At 40.1% G+C, this 26,060-nt stretch overlaps 1 protein-coding gene across 6 annotated transcripts in view; it reads right to left on the bottom strand.

Moving 5' to 3' along the window:
* Positions 1–827: 827 nt before the first annotated feature.
* Positions 828–26,060, bottom strand: part of madd (MAP-kinase activating death domain) — a 63,687-nt gene continuing 38,454 nt past the window's right edge. The window contains exons 19-39 of one of the 6 annotated variants that reach the window (XM_030724215.1): positions 24,008–24,116; positions 23,631–23,817; positions 22,207–22,357; positions 21,699–21,902; positions 20,244–20,291; positions 18,741–18,844; positions 18,311–18,394; positions 17,599–17,757; positions 16,970–17,090; positions 15,622–15,684; positions 14,668–14,788; positions 14,386–14,491; positions 14,155–14,265; positions 13,970–14,077; positions 12,941–13,105; positions 12,782–12,854; positions 12,324–12,430; positions 8,187–8,195; positions 7,563–7,632; positions 4,881–4,927; positions 828–3,544 (exon numbers count right to left, since the gene is read on the bottom strand). In XM_030724215.1, coding sequence (XP_030580075.1) covers positions 3,434–3,544; positions 4,881–4,927; positions 7,563–7,632; positions 8,187–8,195; positions 12,324–12,430; positions 12,782–12,854; positions 12,941–13,105; positions 13,970–14,077; positions 14,155–14,265; positions 14,386–14,491; positions 14,668–14,788; positions 15,622–15,684; positions 16,970–17,090; positions 17,599–17,757; positions 18,311–18,394; positions 18,741–18,844; positions 20,244–20,291; positions 21,699–21,902; positions 22,207–22,357; positions 23,631–23,817; positions 24,008–24,116 — 2,258 coding nt within the window. In that variant the 3' untranslated portion in view covers positions 828–3,433. The remainder of the gene's footprint in view (positions 3,545–4,880; positions 4,928–7,562; positions 7,633–8,186; positions 8,196–12,323; positions 12,431–12,781; positions 12,855–12,940; positions 13,106–13,969; positions 14,078–14,154; positions 14,266–14,385; positions 14,492–14,667; positions 14,789–15,621; positions 15,685–16,969; positions 17,091–17,598; positions 17,758–18,310; positions 18,395–18,740; positions 18,845–20,243; positions 20,292–21,698; positions 21,903–22,206; positions 22,358–23,630; positions 23,818–24,007; positions 24,117–26,060) is intronic. The other 5 variants (XM_030724227.1, XM_030724236.1, XM_030724233.1 and 2 more) reach the window with 5 other exon arrangements.

Below are 26,060 nucleotides of genomic sequence, written 5' to 3' on the forward strand. Positions count from 1 at the left end.
TAGAAACATCAAAAATCACTTTCTGGCAGATGATCACTTCTTGGCACAACACCGGCCAACTGATTCGCCAAAAGCCTGATCACACGAAGCCCCGTCATTACTTATTTAGGAGTACTGACACCTGCTGGACATTTGATGTACAGCATTCCTACTGTTATGTTACATGTTGACAGGCAGTTCCTTTAGCATAATTATGCAATTATGTCAAAAGCTCCATTTGATGTATTGTAAAACCAGATTAAATAAGTCTATGCTGATTGTGGTATATCTAAGTATCAACAGATCAGTTGTGGTTTATCAAAGTTTTGTTTATAGACAGTGTGTTTGTGGATAAACAGTTACAGGAAGTGCAGGGGTGGGGGTGCTTTGATTTTTATTAACAAAAAAAAAAAAAAAAAAAAGACTTTCGGGCTCAGGCGATTCCTTCTTGGTATAACTTCCACAGCCTTAGAAAACACAGAAGACTGGAGAAGCAGGGGCGCGGAAACTGAAGATATGCGTACAGGTGAGGATGCAGGTGCTTCTGATTATGCTGCTATAACAGTAGATCAGACTCACCTCAGATCACCCAGAACGCATGATAGTCTGAAACAGGCTTGGTTTGCGCTCGCCCCCTTTTGCTCGGCACAGGCCTCGGAGCTTTGGTACAAGACGTAACAACATCACTACTGACAGGCTTGGTTTGGAGCTGGCCTGGTTTCTCGTTCCTCACACTGGTACCCACAGACCGTTCCTCAAAATAATGGAAACTTGCATTTTGTTAGAACGTTTCAGCAGCTCGCGCCATTTTCCTTTTGTTTACAGGAGAACAAGTACACACACAGGGATTGGTTTGGGACATCTTTATTATATTGCCAAAGCTGTACATATTTTATAAATACTTTGTTGAATACTGGAATAGTTACACCCACCATCTCATTTAGTTTTTCCTTCTCTTTACAGCAATCAGCTTTCACAGCAACAGATTTGAGCTGTAATAATCCAGTTTAACAAAAAAAAAAAAAGGTAACTCAAGCAGAAAATTCTCAGATCATTTTTGCAGACACTTCAGATCAAGTTCTGTCATTTATTAATGGAACAGCATCTTCTCCAGACTCTGATTTCCTTTTGCACAGTAAAATTCCTAAAAATACAAGGATCAAAATAACATCTTCCAGCCTTCCAGCTGTACTGATATATTGCTGATCTGGAGAAAAGTGTTCAACACATTCACACACGCGAACCACAAAAAAAAAAAAAAAACACGCGCGCGCACTCACTGTGAAAGTAAACGGGGCCAGCGACGGGACCGGACGCTTTACGATCATGAACAGATACATTAAGACTCGATCATCTCCTCGAGCACAGATGGAGTCTTCAACACGTTCTGAAGGGTCAGTCACAGGATCAAGATCTGCTGCTGGGAGTTTGGAGGGCTTTTGTTATTTCTGCACGCACCCCAATCAGTTATGTAAAAACTGTTTTGTTTTAATCTGTGCAATTTGTGCACTGGTTTCAGCTTCTCTCTGGCGTGGATGTCACTAAGAATATTGGCTTTCTCCAGTTCCCCCTTTTCCTGCCTCAGTCACATTTGGTGAGAGTGTTACCGTGAACAGGTCACTACTCAAATCTCTGCGTTTTCCTTTCATTTCTGTGCGTTTGATAACCAATAATGTCTGTTCTGCTTGACTAAATGAAGCCTAAATAAACAAAAATTGTAAAAATAAACAATGATGAGAAGGTGATTTTCCCTTGGAGGTGGCTCAGTGCTCTTGGGAGAGTGCCAAAAATTCTAACAAACCATCAGACGTGTCCTGTAGTTGGAATTAGAAATATTGCTGACCTGTTTTTAAGGCAGCAGCCACTCAGTGTCATTAATGGGACGGCGAGGCGAATGCTTTATAGATACTTTTAAACTCACTGAAAAACAACTTACTCTAAATATTGTTTCATCAACATTTAGAGTAACCATAGCAGTGTGTAGAGTACCGGTGTGTAGTTCAAGTGTTTGGACCACAGATGTGGAAAAATTTACAATTACGTCTCTAAATTAATCACTCAAACACTGAATGTTTTTATTTAGATACTCGTACTCATGGACTGAACAGTGATATGAACAAGTAAAAATAAATAAATAATTCAAGTATTTGAACTTTTAAACCAGTGCAGATCAGCTGTTTAAAGCGGGCAAACAAGGAGCACATGTGTATGCCATCAAAGACGGTTTACACTGCCTTCAGTAGCTCATTATACGTGCAGCCTTTGCCTACAATTAAAAGCTGTGACAAGACAGCAGTGACATTTACCCCAGCATCCCCGCAGCCTGCTGTGACACCACTGATTGGGGAGCAACACAGCAGCAGTTCTTTGCATTGATTGACCCGTGATCGCCTTTTAAAACTCTACATGCGCATGTCACACTGAAATAATATTCAATCGATGTGTACTATAGAAAAACAAACTCGCTCTTACATTCGTCACCCTGTGAAAGCCAGTTAACTCAAGAGAACCTGGCTCTGGCAATGGCTAACTACTTATTAAGTATTGCACATCTAGCAAATTAACATTTGTAACATTTTTTTTTTTCAGAAATTTACAGTCAATATATGCATATATTAAATAAATACTATATATAGAAATATATATAATATTTATTTTTCATCCTTATAGTAACATGCAGTTGTTAACAGCAGACCACAGACGAGAAATTTTACAGTAGAACTAGAACAGTAATTGAGCCTGGTGGGCCGGTCTAGGGCAAGAGTACACATCTGAGAACACTCACAGTATTTTAGGGTTCAAACACCATAACGAAGCGTTTACATGCGGTGCTCTGGTGCAGTATACAGTAGCATTTTCAGTATGGAACATCCTGCACTACACAAGGGTCTCTGGCTCTTTGACCAGTTTATACTTGGACAGACGGGACCTTTACAGTAACCACATATCACAGAATAAGTCACAGTCATATGGAGACGGGTGGGAGAGGGGAGGAAGTTACGCTGTAGTGAATGTCGAGGCTGTGCACAGGACCTGCAAGCACGCTGTGCCTCGGGGTGAGGGTGGGGAGACCCCTCGTATCAGTAAAAACAGTTGTGTCTCAGTAGCAGGAACAAGGAGCAAGACTGTCACCAGGAGCAGAACAACTCGAGGAGCAACTTTTCCAGAGTACAGGAGCAGGCAAACATTTAGCTAGTTAGGGAAGAACATCTGGACAACAGCGGTGAAGAGTTGGGAGTATTTACATGACATCACAGGCCAAACATTTCTACACAGTTGGATCTAAAAAGGGTCTGAGGTTTGTATATACAGGGAGGAGAGAGCAGGAGTTGTGTGCTTACAGTGAAATCAGGGATTGTCAAGTCTGTGGTTTTAGGAGCTGAGATGCCACTTCAAGTAGAGAGAGAGGCGCACTGAGGATGGGGGTCGGGGGGTGGGGGGTATAGCGTGTAAACTAGCTAGGGAGGGGTCTCGGTGACAGCATCTTGGGTTTTCCTTCCGCCTCCTTCTTAACTGCCGCCACGTACGAGAAAAGGCAGAGGACCGAGTAACAGATCTGATGTGCCTGCAGAGGGGTGAAAAACAGGAGCAAGATAAAGTGAGAGGGAGCCATCTGCATAGAGTTATTAATAATACAAGGAACAAAGCTGGAGTGGCTCCTCTTATTTTTCCCCTCAATTGCCACTAATGGCACTATGACACGCTTTTTACCAATGGCTCTGTTTTATTTGTGCTATGTGAGCTGCCGCGCGTTCCTGCTGCCAGTTTCCTGATGTTAAGCTGGTGGCAGGAAACCACTAATAAGTGCAGCAATTTAATGAGCAGTAAAAAGAAATGAAGTAAAGCTATCAAAAACTCTCAATTCAAACTCTTTAAATGTCCCTGCATTTTTTTTTTCATAAGAAGGAAAATGCATTCAGCAGTATCTGACCTTTAACCTGAATGCCCATCATGCTCTAGCCTTAGAGTTGGGGTTTTACAACTGCTAAGTCGTCTTCATTTTCAGCAGCATTAAAATGTGGAGGTTTGACAAGAAGCAGCGTTGAGCCACGTGAAGTGCTGAAGTGGGCTCTGTATTTGCATAATCAGCCAACACAACACTCAAATACATGTAAGCGTACATTCTTTAAGATTGTGCAACCTGAAGTGATGGCACACTGAGCAGTGGTTAAAATGAATCTGCCCCATATTGTTAAAAAAAAATTAACTAAGTAATCAATGCGTCAGACCCACCAGGGCAGCCCCTTTATTTTTCTCAGCAGACTGTTGGACGAAATGGAAACCGAAGGCATTTTCAGACCAGAGAGCTATGGACTCCCTGAGGTTAAGTGCCCCCTGGGGAGCTTCCCTGAGAACTACATTTACCTTCAGGGGCTTTTTCCGTTTTCTATTTGCCCCACAGCGCACACTAATATGATGTAATACCCAACTGGATGCCAAAGGTAGCAAGATGAGAGGTAATATGAGCGAAAGGTATGATATATTCACTGTGACAAGTCAAAACTGCATGGGATTTTCTCTCTCACATGTAAGCATAATGAAGCCTGGATTTCACTGTCAGCCCATTTCTCTGTATTTTGATCCATTTTTAGAGTTAACTGTTGCTCGTACAGCACAATCGCTGCCTTATGCCGAGACCAGTCATCACACACTTACATCACTCAAAGGCTGCTCTTGTGCCAGAAAGTACACACCCTCCAGCAGAAGCTAGAAAAAAAAAAGGAGCTTCTACAAACTTTGACAGTTCCTACTTTATGTGGAACGCACAGAAAAAAGCACGAACTATGAAATGAACTGAAAGAACCTTAAGTTAAGGCACATTTCTGCTGTGTCCATCGTGTGACTAGCACTCATGTATTCATAAAGAGCACTGATTGGAGACAGAAGAGGGGAGGACTCACCATGGGGGTCTTGTACTTGTGGATCACCACTTCTTTAGTTTCAGGAACTATGCCGGTGCAAGAGACAAAACAAAGAATTCAAAGGCAGCAGAAACCTCAGTGAGTTAACGTTTGAGAGCTTTTTTTTTTTGGGGGGGGGGGGGGGGGGCTTAAAAGGTTGGGCTTTCAACAAGGTGTAAAATGAGATGTGGGCCAAGAAAAGTTCACCATAAAAGGGAAGTTAAACCTTACACAATTCAATGGTGAAATCCAGCTTATGTTGAATTGTTTTATTATTGTTATTAATTAACTAATCAGATGTACTTTTTGAAATGTTCAAAGTCCATCACAATGTTAAATTTCAGCTTGGGCTCGTGGGTGAGACGTTCATGGCCCACACGATGAACAAATAAGAACACAAATGTCATAACAGGACACCGCAGAGGTTGCAAAGTTAATATATGAAAAACAAACAATTAAAAAAAAAAAAAGGACGACCTCCCCGACCCCTTCAAACCGAGTGAACTGAAAGTTAGGACATCACAAAAGAGTAGATACAAGAGGCCAGAATCCTCTGACCCAGGACCACGTCACTGTCCACAGGACAGACTGACTTTTCATTAGTAACTGAACCCATAGCAGAGATGGAAAGGCTGAGATCTGGACAGATGAAGGGGCTGAGAAATCCTCAGCCCCCCACAAACTAACTGTCCCACCCAAGATCCCCGCTTTGCTGAGATACAGAGGCAGATGGTCAGAGAGTGACGACCACATGAGCGATGGAGTCTGGGGTGATCTCCGAAATGAACCAGAAGCAAATGATGGAGGAAGCAGAGGAAAATTAGTGGTACAGAAAAGGGGGGAAAAAAAAAAATCTATGAAAAGGATGGAGCGAGGAAATATTCTGCACAGGTTTAGTTTGAATAAGAAAGGAGAAAGGTGACGACACTTTACCTGCTGGAGAATGAAGGTTTTCATAGTGGCAAAGATGAGGGCAACATTACAAAAGCAGCACAGAGACATGACAGTAACCCAGCCAGGCGCTCAACTTCAACCTCTGATCGTCACATGCTGCAAGCCATCATTTCTGATTTATTCTCTTTTTTATTCATTTATTTATATATATATATTCTGCCTCAGCAAGTTTAAGAGCTACAGCTGCTACTTATTCTTCAGTTAGACATTTTCATTTTCCATGAAACCTAACAGGAACTTACTAACTAGGTGACGCATCTCAAACCTGTTAAAATCCTGCTACTTGCGTGGCACTTTCAGCTGCTCCCTTATTTCCTTAGGGGTCACCACAGCAGATGGATCTGCATGACTGATTTGGCACGGATTTCACACCAGATGCCCTTCGTGACGCAACCCTCCCCTTTATTTGGGCCTGGGACCAGCACTACGAGTACACAAGCCTGTGACCTCCTGAGGCTGGGTTTGTGTCTCCTCCCAAGACAAACGTGTTAACCACTACACCGCATTACTAATGAGACTAAACGCCTTCCTCATCATGCATCAAGCACGATTCAGTATCTAATGCTTTTTAAAAGACATTCACAGGTGTAAGATGTAAAAGCTAAAAACCAGGCCAAAAAATTTAAGGTTTCAGATTTGAAAAAGGTTAAAGTCGAATTAAAAAGTGGCAGCTCTGCACTAGGAACAACTCCAATTCAGGGTTGTAGTCAGGGGGCTGGTCCAGATCACTGCTGTCACTGAGCAAGAGGCAGGAAACATCCTGGACAGGTCACCAGTCCACAGCAGGGCTATATAATTAATGCATTTGTTGGGAACCATGTAGTGCTACTTGAAAGGCTTTGGTCTATTTATGCCATTTTCAAAACCATGAAGAGTATAACAGGAACAATATCCCTTAATGCTCATCTACTTCCTAACATCAGAAGCTTTTATTATGTAGCTTCTTTAGAAAAATCTTTTACTGTGTAGTTTCTGGAAAACAGTTAATGTGATCAAAACATCCTTTCATCTCTAATATATGTATGGCACTGCTGTTAAGCATTAAAGGGGACCTATTATGTTTTTCCTTATTTACTAGAGTGTGTGTGTGTGTGAAAATAAGTGTATGTGCAGGAAACCCTAATGAGCCAGGCTTCAGACTCATTTGAGAGCAAATATCCTTAAAGTGTGAGCAAAGCAAACCCCGCCCACACACTGTTCAAACCTTCTGTTTGTGAGGGGCAGCCAATCAAAGAAAGTTGGCTTTAAAGGTAATAGCAAGTGTGCTTAAATGAGACTAAACTGCCAGGCTGCACCATAGTCCAGTGTGAGATCAATAAGGATTACTAAGGATTATAAAGCTGCTCTATGTGACTAATAATAAAAATATGGAACTGGAAACAGCTATTTATGCTACACACTTCAGAGCTGTCTTTTTAGCTTTAACCAATATATTTGAATACAAACGTGGAATTTTCCTTTCAGCCCCCTGCAGACCATTTCTCACAAACGTCCTTTCACCAACTAAAAGAGGCGTCACTTGCTCTAAACCTCAACGCTCTCCTGTGACACCCTCTGAATAATACATCACTCACTCAATCGCCTACAGACGTCAGTGTCTCAGTGTTCCTGAGGAGAGCGACTATCCAATTTAGTGAACCCTTATTAGCTTTCATCAATACATTTGCCATGAAGCTGAGTTACTGCCGTGCCGAGTACAGGCCTAGAATCAATAGATGGTGTAATTACCAAATTCCTCCAGGACAAAGACTCCCTTCACTGTATTGCACTTTTTAATGTGACTCAGCTCTATGAAAACCTAAAAACAAACAAACAAAACAAACAAAACAAGACAGAAAATTATTAACTCAACAACACTGGATGGCAAACACGTCATATTTTAAAAATTAGCCATGTTTAAACTTGTTTTATTCAGTGTGAAAGATCAAAATAAAACAGCTACACATGGAATGCAAGCTTTTAACGGCTAAGAGAAAAGAAAAGAAAAAGCACACTATGAGAAGTTTCCATGATCAAACGCATACATGGGCAATGAGGAGAAGCTCAATGCTAATTCAACGTAGCTCATCAATGAAGTGAATCAGAGCTGGGACATTTTGGTCATGTTTGGTGTGAACAGCAAAGATACTTAATAAAAGACAAACAAACAAACATCTTTTTTTTTTTTAATGCTCAAAGATGCATTATGGCCCATATGATGCATACATGGAAGTTCCATATAAAATGTAGACAAGGACACAAATTAGACTTGCCATACAGCTACGACAGGAAAGAAAGAAAAGAAAAGATAGAAAGAACAAAAGGAACCGAAGATGTAACTGCTAATAAGCAAACACAGCAGAGGTTGTGTACCTTCCGCTCCTTGCAGGGGGAGAGAGCATGGGAGAGAAATGGTTTGGATTATTATCGGACAGAAGAGCACAAACACTCGACGACACTCTGAGAGGGCACTGTCCACAGGAGCCTCGTACAGAGTCAAATCAAGAATCTAGCTAAGAGGTTACAAGAGCCAATATGATATTAAAAAACTTTTTTAAAAAATCCATGACCAGAGGACTCAGCCCCCCAAAAAAGAAAAAATAAATAAATAAATAAAAAACAATAAATACATAAAAAAAAAAAAGAAGACTAGAGGTTTGACTAGGATATTAAGAACTGGATTCACCTCTGTTTTCCTGGACTTTAAACATCTCAGTCCCCCCCCAGAGCCCTCCATGCCTCCTCCTCCAGCAACAAGGGCTGGCACCAACACCACTTGCTCACACAGCAGAACAAATAAATGAGGGTAGTTACTGATGGACAATAAATCCCACTGTGATATAAGATGCCAACTCCGAAACATCTCACTGCAGCGGGACCCAAGCAGGAGCGCACTCACTACACTGCTGAACTCGGTCATTTTTAGGAAGTCTGCTGAATGCTGAATGGCATCCAGTGCTCCTGCTGAGTTTGGTAAAAATGTGTGTGGATGTTCAGTGAGCTGATGCAAATACTGAGGGTGAAATGTCTTAATCAATCACAGTTCATTAATCATAGTGTGTTAGGGCTTAGTAACGGTGGTCTGTTGAAATGTAACAGCTCAACTGGAATCTCTACTTAGGCTTGGGAAATTATGTGTGAGCTGGCTTTCCAATTTTTATAGAATTAGTCACATTACTTTGAGGGGAAAAACCATAACTATGAAGGTAGACATAATTTATATTTTTGACAATAGACTGTATTCAAAAGAAGGAAGAAGCCTCTAGGCCTTAAAATACCAAGGAGGCCATTTTGAACCCTTGGCATTTTAAAGATCATGTAACTCTGTTAAAATAAACCCCCCATGATCTCATGTTGCACGAGGTTTCCTAAAATGGGTTTGTTCATCATATAGAGAATTTTGGGCTGTGTGGGATAGAAAGAAAAAAAAATACAACCACTCATACCCAGAACCGCCAACGGAGTCATTTCGACCCCACAGAAATCAATGTAAAATGCTGCGCTGAATGGGGTCGTGGATGGGATGTTGAGCCGAGCTAATGCAGGGCAGAGCGGGGGGAGTGTGTGACAGAACGAGTGGAGAACCGGGTGGGTTGCTTGTTGTGCTGAGTATAGGGGAGCCGTAGCTACACTGAGCAGTGAGCTGGATAACTGATCCCAGTAAATAAAGAGTAGAAATCCAGAGTAGAGCGGCTAAAACGGACCAGTATCAGGCCTGAGCAGGAGAACTGAGGAGATGAAGGGCTGCAGACTGAGGCGGAGCAGTGTGGACGGTGGATGAGGAAGATGAGGTTCTAGTGTTAAACCACCATTCTTTCTAATGGCCACCAGGGGGTGTTTGCTCTGGCTGCAAAAAAACAAGTCTGATTTTAAAGAAGTTTATTGGAAAACAGTCCTCATTTGATCTTTGGTCTCAACTATTTTCCTGAATAATTTATCAACTCAGTCATTTACTTCGCAAATTAGGTTTCCATATAGAATAAAAAATATTAAAGCAGGGTATGATTTTAGGGTGTGGCTACTTTGTGACTGACAAGTCACTGTCCTATGAGGATACAGTGCCCGTCAGTTTCTTAGCTGGATCCACTTGTTGTGTCTGGTTTCAAAGAAACCAAGATGGCAAGGGCCAAAACGCTCAAGCTGAGGCTTCAAAACAGGGGTCCGCAAACCAATGGCTATATCCATCTTTCAGATACAGTCTATAATTGCTAACCAGGCAAGCACACATACAGTACCGGTCAAAAGTCTGGACACACTTGGTCAATTCTTTATTTTCATTATTTTTGTACATTTTATAATAACAGTAAATAATCACAGCAGAGTTATTCAATGAGCTACAGTAAGTTGAGCTGTCTTCTCCATACTGAACCAGAAAATTGTTCCTTCTACAAAATATGTGTATTTTGACCTTCTACTAAATAACCGTTTGAGATAAATCATTAATAGCCCAGTGAGAGCAAAACTACATCATAATCTTTATTCTTGTTTTCTACTTGATTAATATTGCAGCATCTGTAACACAATATAAAGTGCTCAAAGGTGACACCTGCTCTGAATTGAAGCTACATTAATAAAACTGAACTGAATTGAATAAATGCACCTTTACAGACACCCAAAGAGTGACCAGGATAACTTCCAAACATCACTGAGGTTCTGTTATTTCTGAACTTGTTCAAAACTAATTTTAAGAAATTTACATTTTACAAAAACACCAGGAGAATTTCAAAGAGTTAAATTTTGTGTATTTGTGTGTCAGTTTTTTTACTAAACGTCTCAGATAATGGGAAACATCCATGCCCTCAGGTGTCCAAACTTTTGACTGGTACTGTATGGGGCACCATCATGAAACAAACAAATGAATAATTTTTCTCATTATTATACACTATTGTCCAAAAGTCTTGAACTGCCCCTCATTTCTTTAACTTTGCTTCCATGGAGCCAGACTTGCTTGAAATTTTTTAAAGTGATCTTGAGCAAAAGTCCTCCAGCTTTCTAAAGGTCTTGCAAAGATTTTCTTTGGACATTGGCTGCTTTTTCACTCATTTTCAGTCCAGTCTTTGTACCCAACTATTTTCAGACAATGGATTTTTTTTGGTTTGTTGAGACACCTATGAATTATTCTAGTATTAAAAAGGCACTGAACTCAAAGGATGAACCAGTGTTGTGTCTACACATAACTTAGCACAAAACACTTTTAAATTATGTCTTTTTGCACTTTGTTACCAGCAGCCTGTTGCAAAAAAAATCATTTGTTCCATTGCAAAAAATGTCAAAGATAACACAGTTTGACAGACATAAAACTGTAACTTTGAACCACAGTGATTGTATCGTCATTTATGTTTGAATGTTTCAATAAATCAGTGCACCCCTTTATCTAGTAAAATCTAAAGAAATGAGGGCAGGCTGAAGTCTTCTGCATAAAACTGTAGTACATGTAATTTAAATTTGAGACATTTATGCTGTATCAAAAAAAAAACAAAAAAAAAAAACAAGTTTAATTCCAGTTTAAACTTTTTTTTTTTTTTTTGGTAGAAACCGGGTCCAATTACAAGTCTCTGCAGTGAGGTCTGTGGATTGTCTACATTAACCAAACATTGCTGCTGAAATATTTAAAAGAAAAAAAATGTGAGCACTAGAAATGATTGTTCATGGCTTTTTTTTCTTTGTGAAATTTTAGGTGAACTGATATCAGTTTAAAGGTAGTGGGCAATCTAATGAGGAATACTGGTTTTTATTTCTTTTTAGCCCTATTTTGTGTCACCTCACTCATTTAGACTTTATTTTTTTGTAATGTTCAGGTTGTATTGAGTGTCTTACTACCCACGCTATTCAACACTGTACAATCACAGCTTCACACTTTAATGAGCCTGTGGAAACAGCACCCCAACTATCACTACCTGCTCAGATATGAAGACAACACATGATGATGTTCAAGGGTCCAAACTCAAATCAAAAGTTGCTATAAAATTGCCAATTATTAATGAAAAGTCTTTGCTCAAAGTCATCCGTCTTATCACTGTTGAACACCACACACACACACACACACACACACAGATTAACACTTCATCTCCTCCCACACAGTAAACTCAACATAAAGTTTGAGCACCACAGATGTCAAAAGAAACTTGTGTGGAAGGATGTGTTAATAATTCTTTTTGGCAAAGGCATGCATACAAATAAACACACACACACACACACACAAACAAAAGAACAGAGTGAAACTGAAAAAAAAAGCAAATCCAAAAAAGCAAAAGCACAAACAGGAATTCTTCCTCTATGGGAAAAACATCAGGAATGAGTAAATGCCAATCAAATGTGTTGTAAAGATTTTCATAGTGAGAGGAAGACGTCACAGGATGAAAGGAAATGATACCGAGGCAAACAGGAGAGGTGAGCAGAGAGGGTGGACAGAAGGATGGATGAACTCTAAACCATCATGAGTGATTCTACATTCTCATGCCCTTCTGTGAGATGAGATGCAGTTTCCCTGCAGTGGAACTGGCCTCTTACCTGGCTGTGCATGAATTTAAGGTTGATTCCCTCCAGTGTGACCTGCAGCAGTCCACCTTCACCAGTCTTCATGTCCTGGACGGGGAACTCGCCGCCCAGTTCAGGACCTGAAGGATGGACACAGGAGCAGGAACGTCTGAAAGCTTGTCACATGTTATTCTTACCTTAAACAGATTGAAAGTATTTGCAGATGGAAGTTTCAACAATGCTGTAGTGCTGGTATTTTAATTAACTTCAAGTCTGTGCATTTCTTTCATTATTCGTTATAGAATTATAGTCTTTAATTATTCAAAATGACCATCACCATTTCTTGTTCGACAGCAACCCTGAAACTTCAGTACTCAACATTTAAAAGTATCAAAAGAAACAATGTCCATGCTAAAGAGAAGAAAGCCAGAATACAATGAAATAAAATGCCAAAAGGGCCGTGAGGTAGAGCGAGCTCAGCCTCTCCATACCTGGTTTAATGCTTTGCTGTCGTGCCGCAGCTCTTTCCATACTGTCTTTAACACAGTAGTAGAGTTCACGACACTAGAACACAAACAGAAAGTTCTATGAATTCATGTTCTTCTAGTCAGTTTAAAAGTACAAGATGCCTAAACATAACAGGTCGTGACCTTTTTGGTATAGAACTTATTCAGCTGTGTCTCTTGGCCGTTGCGTCTCCAGAGACACAGCACCTTGGTCTTGGGACAGTAGGTCATGTTGATGAGTTTCTCATACCACCAACGTTCATAAACGGTACCGATGTTGCTGCGCAGGACTATGCAGTCATCACAAACCTGGAACAATAAGGAGTGACGTTTAATATTTAATTAAACTTAAAGTAAAAGTTTAACATTTATAAAATAAGATACTGTTCCATTTGGTATTTTACAAAAATGTCCACAAGCTATATTATGCTACAGTCACACTAAAGAAAACAGTGGTTGAAGACCACGACATGGCCAAAATTATGGCAAGTGTGCACAATGACCTTGCAATCTCATCTTTGAAATGATTACTTCAAAGACAGGGAATAGGTCAGTGACCACTCTCAGTCAGCTGCCATCTTCCAGGCAACTTTAGTGTGCCAAGATGGAGTTAGTCTGCTATCAGTTTGCTACTCAATGGGGTCAAGTTGACACTTGTATGCAATCTGTTTATAAAAATGTGGTGATTAACTTTATTAACTAGATGAAAATTGCAAATTTGTTGCCGTCTACACACACAAATTCAGTTTAAACAGAAATTCACATTAACTATTTACATTCAGAGTCTAAAACTCAAAAGATTTGAAAGAGAAATTCCTCCACAAACAGTGACATAGTTGCTGTTGCTGCAAAATGGCAATTTAACTGCAGAATTGCATAGGCGCTCGGCAACCTTGCTTTTATACCAGAGCACAACCAACAGAGTTGAGTCCCCTACTCCAAAGAGGACAAGCTGTGCTCACTGGTGCAAACAAACTCAGACTGATTACAAAGTACTGGCAATCTGTCTGTTTATAATTTAGACAGCCATCATTTGCAAACCTTCACCAATCTGTTTGAGTGTGACTGCAATCAGTCTGAGACAGATGGGGATTGTTAGGAGACAGGTTTTTCCCCACCAGGCAACCTGTTCAATCTTCTTGGGATTTTCCATTAGCATATATCTTTGCATACCTCCATGAAAAAGATGTCTCCTGTAGTATCAGTGCCAGCATGAACAACAAATGTTTGTTTCTTGATGTGACGGCTTCCGCTGGGTCTGATGGACAGCTCTCGGCCATTCTACAAATATAGTTCAGCACATATTTAGCCAAAAAATATCAGAAGTTAAACTGGACGAAATAAAAGGAACTATTTACCATATTAGCCAGCTTGTCAAGTATCTCGTTGATCTCTTGGCTATATGTGAGACCAATGTGGGATTTGCCCATCAGGCGCCTCACTTTCTTCCTGATGTCATTTTTGTTCACCTAAAAAACAAAACACCAAAAGTTAAAATATTCATGGGGCAACAAAAAAATAAAAAATTTGTATAGATCAACAAACAATTCTACTGTGTTCTGATTAAAGTGACAAACAGTCCTCCGTACTTTCATCATTAGCATGTATGCAATCATGTTGTGCAACAGGGTGGCCAAAAGTCTGTCTTCATCATCCTCCAGACGCTTGCGGTCATGTTCTCCCAGTGACAAGTATCTATGTTGACATGCAAAACACAGAGAAGCACGTATTCACATTTCACAATGGGCTCCATAAGTCATCTGTGAAAAAGGTGACACTACGTAGTGATAAAATTAATATTAGACTGAAAAAAGCATATGAAAATTAATAAAAAGCACAACAGCTTGACTAAAACATTGGCCAGGTGGAACCTTTCAATCATCTCCTGAGGTCCTTGGTCCATGCCCATGCCCTCACGTTCCAACATAACCGCATCTAAGAAGGCATCCTCCCAGAACTGCAACTGGTCCCAAAGTGTGGAGCGCTCCTTACCTGTGAACATCAAGATGAAAAGATGTAGCTCCTAAAATGTGAAAAACTTCTTTGTCAGCACCTGAGCTGATAACATTTTAGCATAAACCATGCCACACGCAACCATAAGTACACATTCTTTAACAGAAATAAGGGTCTGATACATGCAGGTCATAAATACCAGTTACACATAATAAGGTTTTTTGGAACATTTGGATGTTCATGATGAAGCTCACAACAAAACAGGTCCATGAAAAACTGCACTAGAATGGTTTCATCTTAAAACACTGCAAACACAGTGATCTCTGATGCTGCCTTTAAATGCTGTTTTCTTTCTGGAATAACAAGTTAGTGGAACTTTTTTTTTCTTGCTTTTTTTTATTTAATTTTTTTAACTTTAACCTCAAAATCAGTTCATTTCGCTTTCCATTACATCACTTTATCCCACCCCATTACAATGTGGTAATTGGTCACTGGGAATCTTGGCATTTAATAGTATCACTCACCAGTTTGTAATTATATTTATAACAGAACATGAAGGTAACATCCACTATTCCAGAGTGCAAACCCATGAAATGTTAAGCTGTTACGTCAACATAAAAGTTAGCGAGAAAATGTTTGTGAGCAGAAATTCAAAGAAACGTTAACTAAAAGCTAAAGCATCGGTTAGTTTAACTTATACAACTTTGATCTTCATGTGAGAGATCATATGCTTGCATGCTCTACCCCTTTGTATGTTAAACACAGATGTGGAAGGAAAAAAAAAAAACCCCACAGAGATTAAACACAGAGCTGGGGTGAACACTCCACAAACACACAGGAATTAAAGGGCAAAGGCAAGAGATCAGCCCTACTTAGTGAAAAGGTTTCCATGGCAGCATCCTCTAGTTGATCCCAAACGGAGCTCTTATCGCGGCCTGGAAGAATTTCCCATGAGGAGCAGCAGGAGGGAAAAAAAGCAGCAAAAGCAGGAGGGGGTTAGGCGAAGAGGTGAGTAGGTTTAATGGCAACAACAAGTCGAAACCCACACAAGAGGAACAAAAACAAGGACAAACAGACAAAGCAAGCTCGTGCATTCACAAATCTATAACTTACAGCTTATTATTTTAGAAAATTGCATCCTAAGAGTTCTTACTTTAGTTTAACTTCTACGGTGCAGAGTCGTATTCATTATTTTGTTTTTTCACCCACAAAGTCACGATTAAGTACCAATATTTACTTTGCAGAAGCTGCTGTTGTAACTATAATCATAACTTATAGTAATGCAAAAAAACAAAAGAAAAAGAAAAGAGTCACTCATTGAACCTCTGAGAAAGGCAGCAACTTCACTCTGGAGTGTTATTTCATCTAATTAGTTACATGCACTGGTTACAAATGAGTGACAAATTAAAGGAAAAACCTGAAGGTTTGCATCTACTGTGGGGGTATAAGATGAAGCATTTCTATCTTAATGGGAGTGGTTCTTCCAAAATGACAATGCCCCCCATCTAAAAGGCATGGGACTCACTTAGTTGGCCTCAGAATGAAAATAATGTGAATATGCTATTCTATATGGTCACCAGAATCTCAACCAAACTGAATATCTATGGGAGATTTTTGAACTGATGGGTTAAACAGCACCCTCCACCACCATGACTGAAGCACTAAATGAGGGCGTGTCTTTTGGAAGGATGAGCCTTCAAAGGAGTTTCAGAGACTTTTCAGAATCACCGGAGAAGCAAACTGAAACTGTTCTGGTGGGATGTGGTGGGCTAACACTTTATCAAGAGTTGCTTTTTTTGGATAACACAAAATAGCTTTTCACCCATTAACAAATGTCTAGTCCACTGGTTTGTAACATTTAAGATTACATAACTCCAAGTCATCACATGTCTGACTTCTGCTTTGTTCTCTTATAAACAAGTCACGAATTTGTGAAAGTTCACTGTCATTACATTAACTGGTAAACCAAAGCAGGAACTTGCGTAAGTTAAAGTAAGTAAGGGGTAACGGAAAGTGCCGCTTTCTTTACTTTGGTGGAAGCACCAATTTTAAGATGTTAGTACAGCAACACAGAACAATCAGCAGTGGCAGAAAAAAGAAGACCAAGGTTTTTTTTTTTGGTTTTTTTTTTTTTAGAGACACAGTAGAGAAAGTTTCCACCAAGCATCAGCTGTCAGCCCAAACTAAGAGAAAGCCAAAGAACAAGAGAGCAGAACATACCCAGCAGGCCTTCGAAAAGATAAATCCTCATACTGGTGTCCTCCACGGGCTGTGCCGGAGGCGCCTTTGCTATGGTAGGCAAATGATCTTTCGCACCAGGTTTCAGAGTGTGGGTCTTCCCCTTTGGAAACAAGACAAGGTGAACCAAAAGCTATAACAATCACCACAAATATAATCAGAAATGTGCAAATATGGAAAATGATTTGAATTAATTTAAAGTACTGCTACTCTTATTTTTGGTCCTATTTTTAATGACGGCATCATCACCCAGTATCCCAGAGACACAGTTCATTTGAAGTGTTTTAAAATGTTAAATGAGGCTCATTTAAACCCCCCCACCCCCACCCCCACCTACCCACCCACAAACACTGAACAGCGAGCTGCTGCAGGTTTGCTCAGAGTTCATTCTAGTTTAAAGAAAAACACAAAAACAATTTTCCACAGTTTGAAACATTTTTACCTTTTCATGTGTTAAGTAGATTGCAGTTTTTCAGTTTTTGGAGTATGCTGCTGAACCGTGAAATCCCACCAACCCAAATTACCTTTTGTGCAGGTTTCACTTGTTAATGACTTTGTAAGTTAAAATGAAATAACAGACGCGTTTCCCCAACAGTGAGTCTTTTACTCACAAACACTGAGCTGGTGGCTGGATTGGTTTCAATTTCACTGTCAGAAAGAGTCCCTCTGGACTGAGTTAAATGAGGGGCAGTTCTCCCACCAAGGCCGTCTCCTGCTGTGCTGCTCAGATCACTGTCAGCTCCAAGAGTCTCTCCAGAGCTATTGCTTATCTGCAAATTAAAAACCGATGTGTAAGAACAAAAGTGGAGACGTTCCATTTGCAGAAGTTTGGTGTAAAGGCATTTATATTCATGTTAGCTCAGTAATGGAAAAAAAAACACAATTAAGCAAAATAAAATACAATAAAATCCATTATACAGCATATTCCTCATCAGTTTGACCCAGCCCTGCACTGCAGTAATACAGTCGTGAAAAAGAAAGTTTCCACAGGACTCGATGCAGTCCTGTGGAGTCCTGATGACATGTGCCTCTCTTTAAAAAAAACAAAAAAAACAAAAAAAAACAAACAAAAAAAACAAAAAAACAAAAGACAATTTCTCTTGTTCATAGAAAACTCATCATTTAGGGAAATTTGGCATTTTCAGTCTCCACTGGAGAATCTATAACCTAGCAACACTCAAAGGACCTCAAAGGACTGGTTTGTTTGATTACAACTAACAATATGCTAACACATACCACCCACATTCCTTACTTTTTTTAATTACTTTGTAGGTGGAATAAACAGAAATCTAGTGACTAATGTCTGAGTTGGCCGTGCCCTACCACTGTGCTGGCCTCTGAGTCCTGGCTGGTGCTCCTTGTCAGGACTGGTGGCTCTGAGCTTGCTACAGACTCTGTGTCACTCTTCTGTAGCCCAAAAGAAAAAGAAAACAGAATACAGTGGTATATTTCAGGGGAGGCAGTTTTGAACATCCAAAGATTAACATCACAGCTTGAATGCTGCAAGAACAACAGGCTCCAGTAAAGGCCAGAATATTAAAATGCAGCCGTCTGAACTGGGCACTAGCACTGAAGAGGAGTCTCAGGCCCATCTGCTGTGTCTGCAGCCTGCACCTTACTATGTCTCATAACATAAAATCAGACATATAAAAAGACTGGTGAATCACATTCAACTATTAAACTTTTTTTGTTTTGTTTGTTTACTCTACTCTCTACTTCATACAGGTTTTCCCATAATACTGCATAAACAAACCTGAGATCCAGATGTTACACTGAGGCCACTATCAGCACTGATCTGTGACTTCTTCTCCTCCGCATCTGTCACCTGGGGGCGCTGCTGCTTTGCTCCTTCTGACCCTGCAAAATAGGCATGATTATAAGCACATTTCCATGAAACCAACTACACTGCCTTCTTACCTTATTCAGAGCCGCTTCACTCAAAGCCAGCACAGCACAGCGACACTGATGCTACACCCATCCGAAGTGCCAAAGCCTCAATTTAAACACTGCGTTGCACTTGTGCACAGCAAAGCATACAGTATAACACTAGCTTAATCAAATAATTCTGGTATCAAAGACTCAGTGCCTTAACCTGACTCTAGCTGAAAAAGACAGAATGATTATAATAATGAATAATTACTGAATATTTATTTGTTAGAAGAACAAAAAAAGCTTCTATCATTATTTTATTTGCATCTTTCTTTATAAAATACTGGTGTTATAATGAAATAAGTAACAGCTGAAATTGTTCAAGACCAGACAGAGAAAAGACAGAAGGGGCAAGCAGAGTGCAGTAAAATTGGGAGAAAAGTTACAAATGAAAACAAAACTGCCAGAGCGTGTGACATTACGTCTCAGTCAATGCTGCAAATGTGGCCCAAGTTACACCAAAAACAGACACAGGCAGTTAGGCATGCAGACAAACTGATGGACGGTAAAGGAGACGTTTTCTGTTTCAAGTGTGATTTGCAGTTTGTTGTTTAATCACCTCGTTAAGTACATCCTGACCCTTGTTAGCTTTTCTCTCTTTTCTTTTTTTTTTTTTTTTTTTTTAACCTCGGATTTTGTGACTTAACTTTTCTAACATTTCATAAAGCTTTTAAATGCACCTGTGAAATATCGGCTGTAAATACACAATTTACAGCAAGCCACTTGAAACTGGAAAAAATACAGTTAAAAGAGCAGGACAGGGCAGCAGGTATTCATTTCTGTTCATCTTGATGCATGGTTGCAAGGAAAAAGAAGAACACTGGAAAACAAAAATTACATATTGCTGGAGCTAAAGCCAGTAACTATAACATGACATTCCCATTTTTTGTCAAGGTCCCCAAAAGGTTTCAAAAGATTTCAGGATATCAGTAAACAATTGTGCTTGTACTATATACGTAAAAAAAAAAAAAAAAACAGTCTCTAGTAAACACAGCATGGCATATTTGAAATTAAAAGACTGTATTTTCTAACAGCATTGAATTTGTGTAAAATTACCTAACCTTAATTTTCTTATTGCAAAAACAGCCTGATACACATCTTACTTGTAACTTATAATAGTAAAAATCTTATACAGTAAAACCAAGACCTGTATGCCTATATTTTTGGGGTTACTCTTCATTCTGCTCATTCAAGCACTTCTTTTTATTTATTCATGTATAAAAAGATACTGGAGAGTTTGAAAAGGTACACAGAAGGGGGTAGAAAAAAGGTCAGCAGCTGAACACCCTAATCTTTTCTCTTTTTTGGTGTGTGAAAAGTCTCTTACTCTGTTTTTCCATAGCTTTTTGCTTATCCTGGTGCTTGCTCCACAATTCTACCCAAGATGCATTGCAAGCAAGGAGAGAAAGACAGAGAGAGAGTCAGAGAGCTGGTTGAAAAGGCATGTATGGTGGATGAGCATTAAAATCAAAACCAAAATAAAGTAAGCACTGAGAATCTGTCATTATTGATGGGAGGTATTTTGTAATGTTTGCATGTAGCTCCACTTTAATCTGGACAAAATTTTTAAAAAACAATTATTTTTGTTACATTGGATCCATTGCGTGTAATAAGCTACAAAGGTAACATTACAACACACCCAGAGGTCCTGGCACAAAGTCCTGGAGAGCCACACAGTGACGTCAGAATGAGCTTTGGCTCCAATTACAGGCCACTGATTTGCATTGATTGCATTTGTCTGGCTCTCCAGAGCAAGAGAGAGAGAGAGAGAGAGAGAGAGAGAGAGAGAGAGAGAGAGGGAGAGAGAGGGAAGGAGAGAGAGAGAGAGATTGTTGATTTGGAAAAGAGCATGGGATGAGGTTGAGAGGCCGACTAGCCAGCATGTGAAATGGAGCAGTTGCAGAAGCCAGGATGCAAGTCTCACAGCATTCTGTAGAATTGAAGGTGCAGCTTCTAACAGGAAGAGAAGGGGTGCGGGTAGGAGGTGTCAGGGTGGTTTGGCTGAGAAAGTCCCCCGTATACAGACCCCGAATAACTTTGGAAAATTGAAATTCTAAAAAGAGATTATTAAGGAATTTTCAACTACTTCTTTCAGAACCAATAGAAAAGCTTCTTAGGTGAAATTTGCATTCTTATTGGGACTGTTTACTGGGGAGTGATTCTTCCACCCTCCATGCTGAGAGCAAAGGGAGCTGCCATTTTCTACAGCACGCCTTGCAGAAACCTGCAGTGAGGGCACAGACGAGCACCGATTTGTCTACTGATGCGCATACTTCTGGTTTCCCTCATCCACTACTGCAGATTTATGTATTGGAAGATCAAAACAATGACATGCATTCAAGGTGCCAAGAGGCTAACAACAGAACTCCGGAGAGGAGGCAAACAGGGGCACAGATGTTTAAGGAAAGGGAGACAAACACACGCAGTCCAGGCTGAAAGACAGGGGCATATTCCAGACACTTTGCATGGCTTTCTTCATACCTGCAACCAAGGCCTAATTCTGAATTTTATTTTTGAAAATAATTTAAGCAGGACATTACAAAGGCTTTTTGTTTTGTTTTGTTTTTAAAGTTTGGCTGCTCACTAGTGTGATTATTTTTAGTCAAAATGTGTGGAATATTATTGCCCTGTAAGAATCGGAGTCTGGGACAAGTGAGGGGATCTTTCTTTGAGACGGCTGGAGGAGGGGAGGGAGACTGGTATTAAGGTTGATGAGCTTGTAGGGGACAAGGGGAGGGGATTTTACAGCGCACATGCAACCGGGCTGGAGTGGTGTACACACCAATCGAGGCAATAAAGTTCTCCTCATTCAGACTCCGGGTATCAAAATGGCGGGCTCCTTTGCCCGTTGTGTGGTGCGGCAGCTGCAGGTGGGGAATATTCAGAAGGCCCTGAGGTCTGGCAGTCTCCATGCGACCAGAAGGACTCTCTTTACTCCCTGGGCTGCCAGCACTGTCTGTGGGGCTTCGCTTGCGTTTTTCTGGGTCTACCGAGTTACCAAAATTAAGGGGCCAAAAACAGAGGTCATCAAAATTACAGAAAAACAAAATATGCGGAGGGTTTAACTGGGAAACGGTTAAAAGTAAAGAAATCACAGTTTTTAGAGCATTGAAGTCTAGCATGCAGCACAAAGCTTAATATAAACAGTGCAAAGACAGACAAGTGTTAGTAGCACAGGCTCACTGCTGTTATGCTCCTCGGCGCAAAAAGTCTTAAACAAGCGGAGTTTAAAAAAAAAGATTCCTATAACTCACTCATTTATGCACTCCTGTGCTAAACATGAGACATACCTTTGGTTTGATAATGCGTGCGTGCTATTTCCAACAGGCTGAATACACTGGCCATTCCCCCGAGGCCTGCATTAGTGTAAGAGTGCTCCAGACTGGAAACTGTACACTTCAAGATGTCCAGCATGCCTTTGTACACCTTTCTGCCCACCTCCTGGGAACAAAACACAGTAACATGGTTTATACCAATTTTAGCTCAAAAGAAAAACACAAGCAACACAATGAGCTACAAGCCTTCATGGTCTTACAATAAGGAATTTAAAGATTAAAGTCCCTTTTTGGACTACATAATTTTTTTGTTTTTTTTTTAAACTTACTTGACCTCCAAGTGCTGGAGGAATATCATTAAGGGCCAACAATGTTTGGAATCAGTCCAATATTGAACCACTTCAAATGACAGCAATTTAATCTCATGGGAGAAATACAAGAAAGCAAAAAATTCTAACGGGTTCAACATTACATTCAACATTAAAAACATGCCGGATAAGTTTCTCTCTAAGCTCTTGTGGGATGCAAGTTGCTATTGGAAGTCAACAGTGTGACCATCACTCACACTCAGAAAGCAACATACAGGGAAGGGAGGAGAGTGAAGAAAGTGTTAATGTTATATACAGTGGTTCACGGTTGAGCATTTCCTTCACTTTGCAGAGCTTTCATAGGCTACCTTTGGGGGCAGGCCCACAAAGTTGTAGCCAGCTGTGATACAGCTCGATGAAAACACTCTTTTCCAAAAGCTGCCATTTTGTCACTTTTTGTACTGATGGCTTCAAATAAAATAACTACTGACAGTGAATGAGGAGAAGAAATCCTAGAACAAAGCGCTTTTACCTGATAAGTGCTTTGACCTGCAGCAGATAAGTGGAGGAACTGTTAACTTATTTTGTTGTTATCAGTACATGCAAAAGCCTGGCAGGATGATATCAAACTACACAGAACCTTAGAAAACCAATCTGAGTCAGCTGCAAAAATACACTTTTACTTTGATGCAAAAACCTGCCCCCTGGGAATACACTGCACCCGTTTCTTCCATATTGTTTTGCTCAATATTGGACCAATTCCAAACATTTTTGGACAGACTAATAATTTAGACCAAAAAAGATTGGAAAATAAAGCCCAGGTTTAAAAATACTTAGAGACAAAATCCTGGTACAAGTAACTGCAGTGAGTTCACTATAAAGTGTTGTTAACTTTCTAATAACCTACAGCTTCAAAATATCTCTTTACAGGCAACAGTTTGTCCCAGAGAGATGAATCAACAGAATAAAATGGTATTTGCGGCAGCAGCCCTAATGTAACTAAACAATAGTTAAAGATATAATAAAAAGCCCAAAATAATTTAGCCAGAATTAGTGGTTAAAGTGCTACATTTGTTGCACAGTGATGTGCTGTAAAGTTCACAGTAGGGATAACACAAATAAAGATCTCACCACATCCCGAATGATCTCCTGCCTGGCATCTTCCTCTGACTGGACGGCTCTATTCAGCTTACTCAGCACAAAGACACGAAGCTGCTCGTTCTCCAACAGGCGGCGAACTTTTTTCATATTGAGCCAGCCGACTCCCTGACCATCCAGAACGCTCTGCACTACTTCCTTAAGGAACTGCTGGTTCTCACTGAGTGGAAATGATGCAGATTCAGTCATGCTCAAGGATGACAGTCAAGGGCAATTTTCAAGTATGATAACAAGGCACAGGTAATTGCATAACACTTAAAATGGCTCCAGTCTGTAGCCTTTAACCTAATACATATTACAGTGTTAAGAAAAAGGGTACAGGTGTGCTTTCATCTGAAAGCATTCACTACCTTGTGTTATTTACTCGACCCTGAGGAGAGGGCGATTCTCTTTTCACAGTTGGACTGTGTTTGATTACTGAAGACTTCTGGTCAACAAGTGCTCGAGGTGCACGTGCGCCTGGAAGAACAACCGAAACAATGAAACTTCTAAAATGTCACACAATGTCCAAACAAAAGCTACTACACAGAAGAACAGTGCATTAGACTCACACAAAGGCACCTGCTAACCAGGAATTGTAATCCAGGAGGGGGAAAAAACAACAACTTTCAAATCACTCTTTTATAAAAAAAAAAAAATTTAACATCAAAGAGGAAAGAAAGCAGTTTACATCACTTTGTGAGGAGGACAGACACTGAAGGTTATCTACTGCTGAACAGACAAATTACCAGAGCTGCTAGAGTCTATTATTACAACAAGAGAAGAGAAGGACAAATCAAACAGGGGCACAGTGCAGACACACACACTCTCTCTCTCACACACACACACACACACAACTCCAAATGGTGTTCTTGGTGGTGGCATCACGCATTAGCAGAATAGTGGCTTGAGGTCAGAGGGAGGACAGTGTGCAGCAAAACTACGTCAGTGATAACATGCATGAAGGAAAATAAAGACATGAGTGGATGTAGCGCATTGTAGCAGATACTACAATGCAGGAGATGTTGGGACTGAGTTCATCATTTTATTATAATATGACCAAAACATTAATGAAAGTCATAGCAATGTCCAGACTTTTTTTTTTTTTCCTAACTGTGTGCACTACATTTAACAAATCTCCATGCTGTTACACTTTCAGGCATTTCAGAGCAAAATAACTTCCACTGATCTGACATACTGTCGTTTTCCCATTCCATCTACAGCCTTGCTTTTTAATAAATGTGTACACTGCACTGACTCAAACTACATATTTCAATCAGCCTTCCCTAATAAAAACCCATGCCTTCTGTGACTCACCCTGTATGTGCTGAATGCAAACATGCAACACCCGCTCGGGTATGTCAGTTAACAGTTCCAATAAAGTTTATTCAAATATGACAAACGCTTTCGCAACACTGATGAAAAAAAAAAAAAGCATTACATTTTCACTATAAATGGAAAGCACACAGAAATAAAAAAATATGATAGATAGATATAGAGATATAGAGAGATATAGATAGAGATATAGATAGAGATATAGATAGAGATAGAGATAGAGATAGATAGAGATAGAGATAGATAGATAGATGCTTGGCTGGAGGAAGCTGACATCCTGTTCTAGCTGGTGGCCCAATTCTAAAATTGGTGAGAGGTGACTGATTTGAAGCTAAATGCTCCTTAGGCAAACTAGCATCTGCCCAAGTTCCTTTCATTTGCTGACAGAACACAGTGGTTCAGACGCAGGAACTAAAATATTCAAACCCAGTCATGTTGTGGTACAAATAACCAACAACACGAAAAGAATGCTGTCTATTATAACCCCACGACTACCCCATATCAAAGTAGCACACGGAAGAGCATCAAGATTCAGCAGTTTTTCAGACTGGGTTGGCTGAGGAGCATCCCCCTAAAAGAAGAGGATGGAAATCTTTTCTGATCTGTCATCACAAGCTGGTTTATTTTCAGTTTTATATGGCAGTGAGGATCTATTGTTTATTACTGTTGCTGAAGTTTTACTGTAGATCAATACTCTGATTGCACAAGAAGAATTTTTCAGCATGCTTTAGTCTGAAAACCAATAACTCATAGCTGTTTTGTTTTCTTTATGATTTATTGTGGAAGGGATGGCAACTGAAGCAGCACTTGAAACGCACGGGCACTTTTGGAGTATGATAAATGTTGCTGCATGAAGGGGGTGGAGACTGCGAATGGATTGTGTTCACTGTGAATATGGACAGATAAGTCTGAGGCTAAAGGAAAAAAGGTTTTTGATAACAAACAGTAGGTTCAGTCTGTGGATAGATGGAAGCTTTCATGATCTTTTTTTTGCCAAACATCCAGGAGACATCAGATAAACTCGCGGCTTTTCACAGAATATAGGAAATGGCCCTAGACTTCAGGGGTCAAATGCTTGGTCGACCTGAG

Source organism: Archocentrus centrarchus, chromosome 3 (genome assembly GCF_007364275.1).
Source record: "Archocentrus centrarchus isolate MPI-CPG fArcCen1 chromosome 3, fArcCen1, whole genome shotgun sequence".
In the NCBI taxonomy this organism is placed as follows: Eukaryota; Metazoa; Chordata; class Actinopteri; order Cichliformes; family Cichlidae; genus Archocentrus; species Archocentrus centrarchus.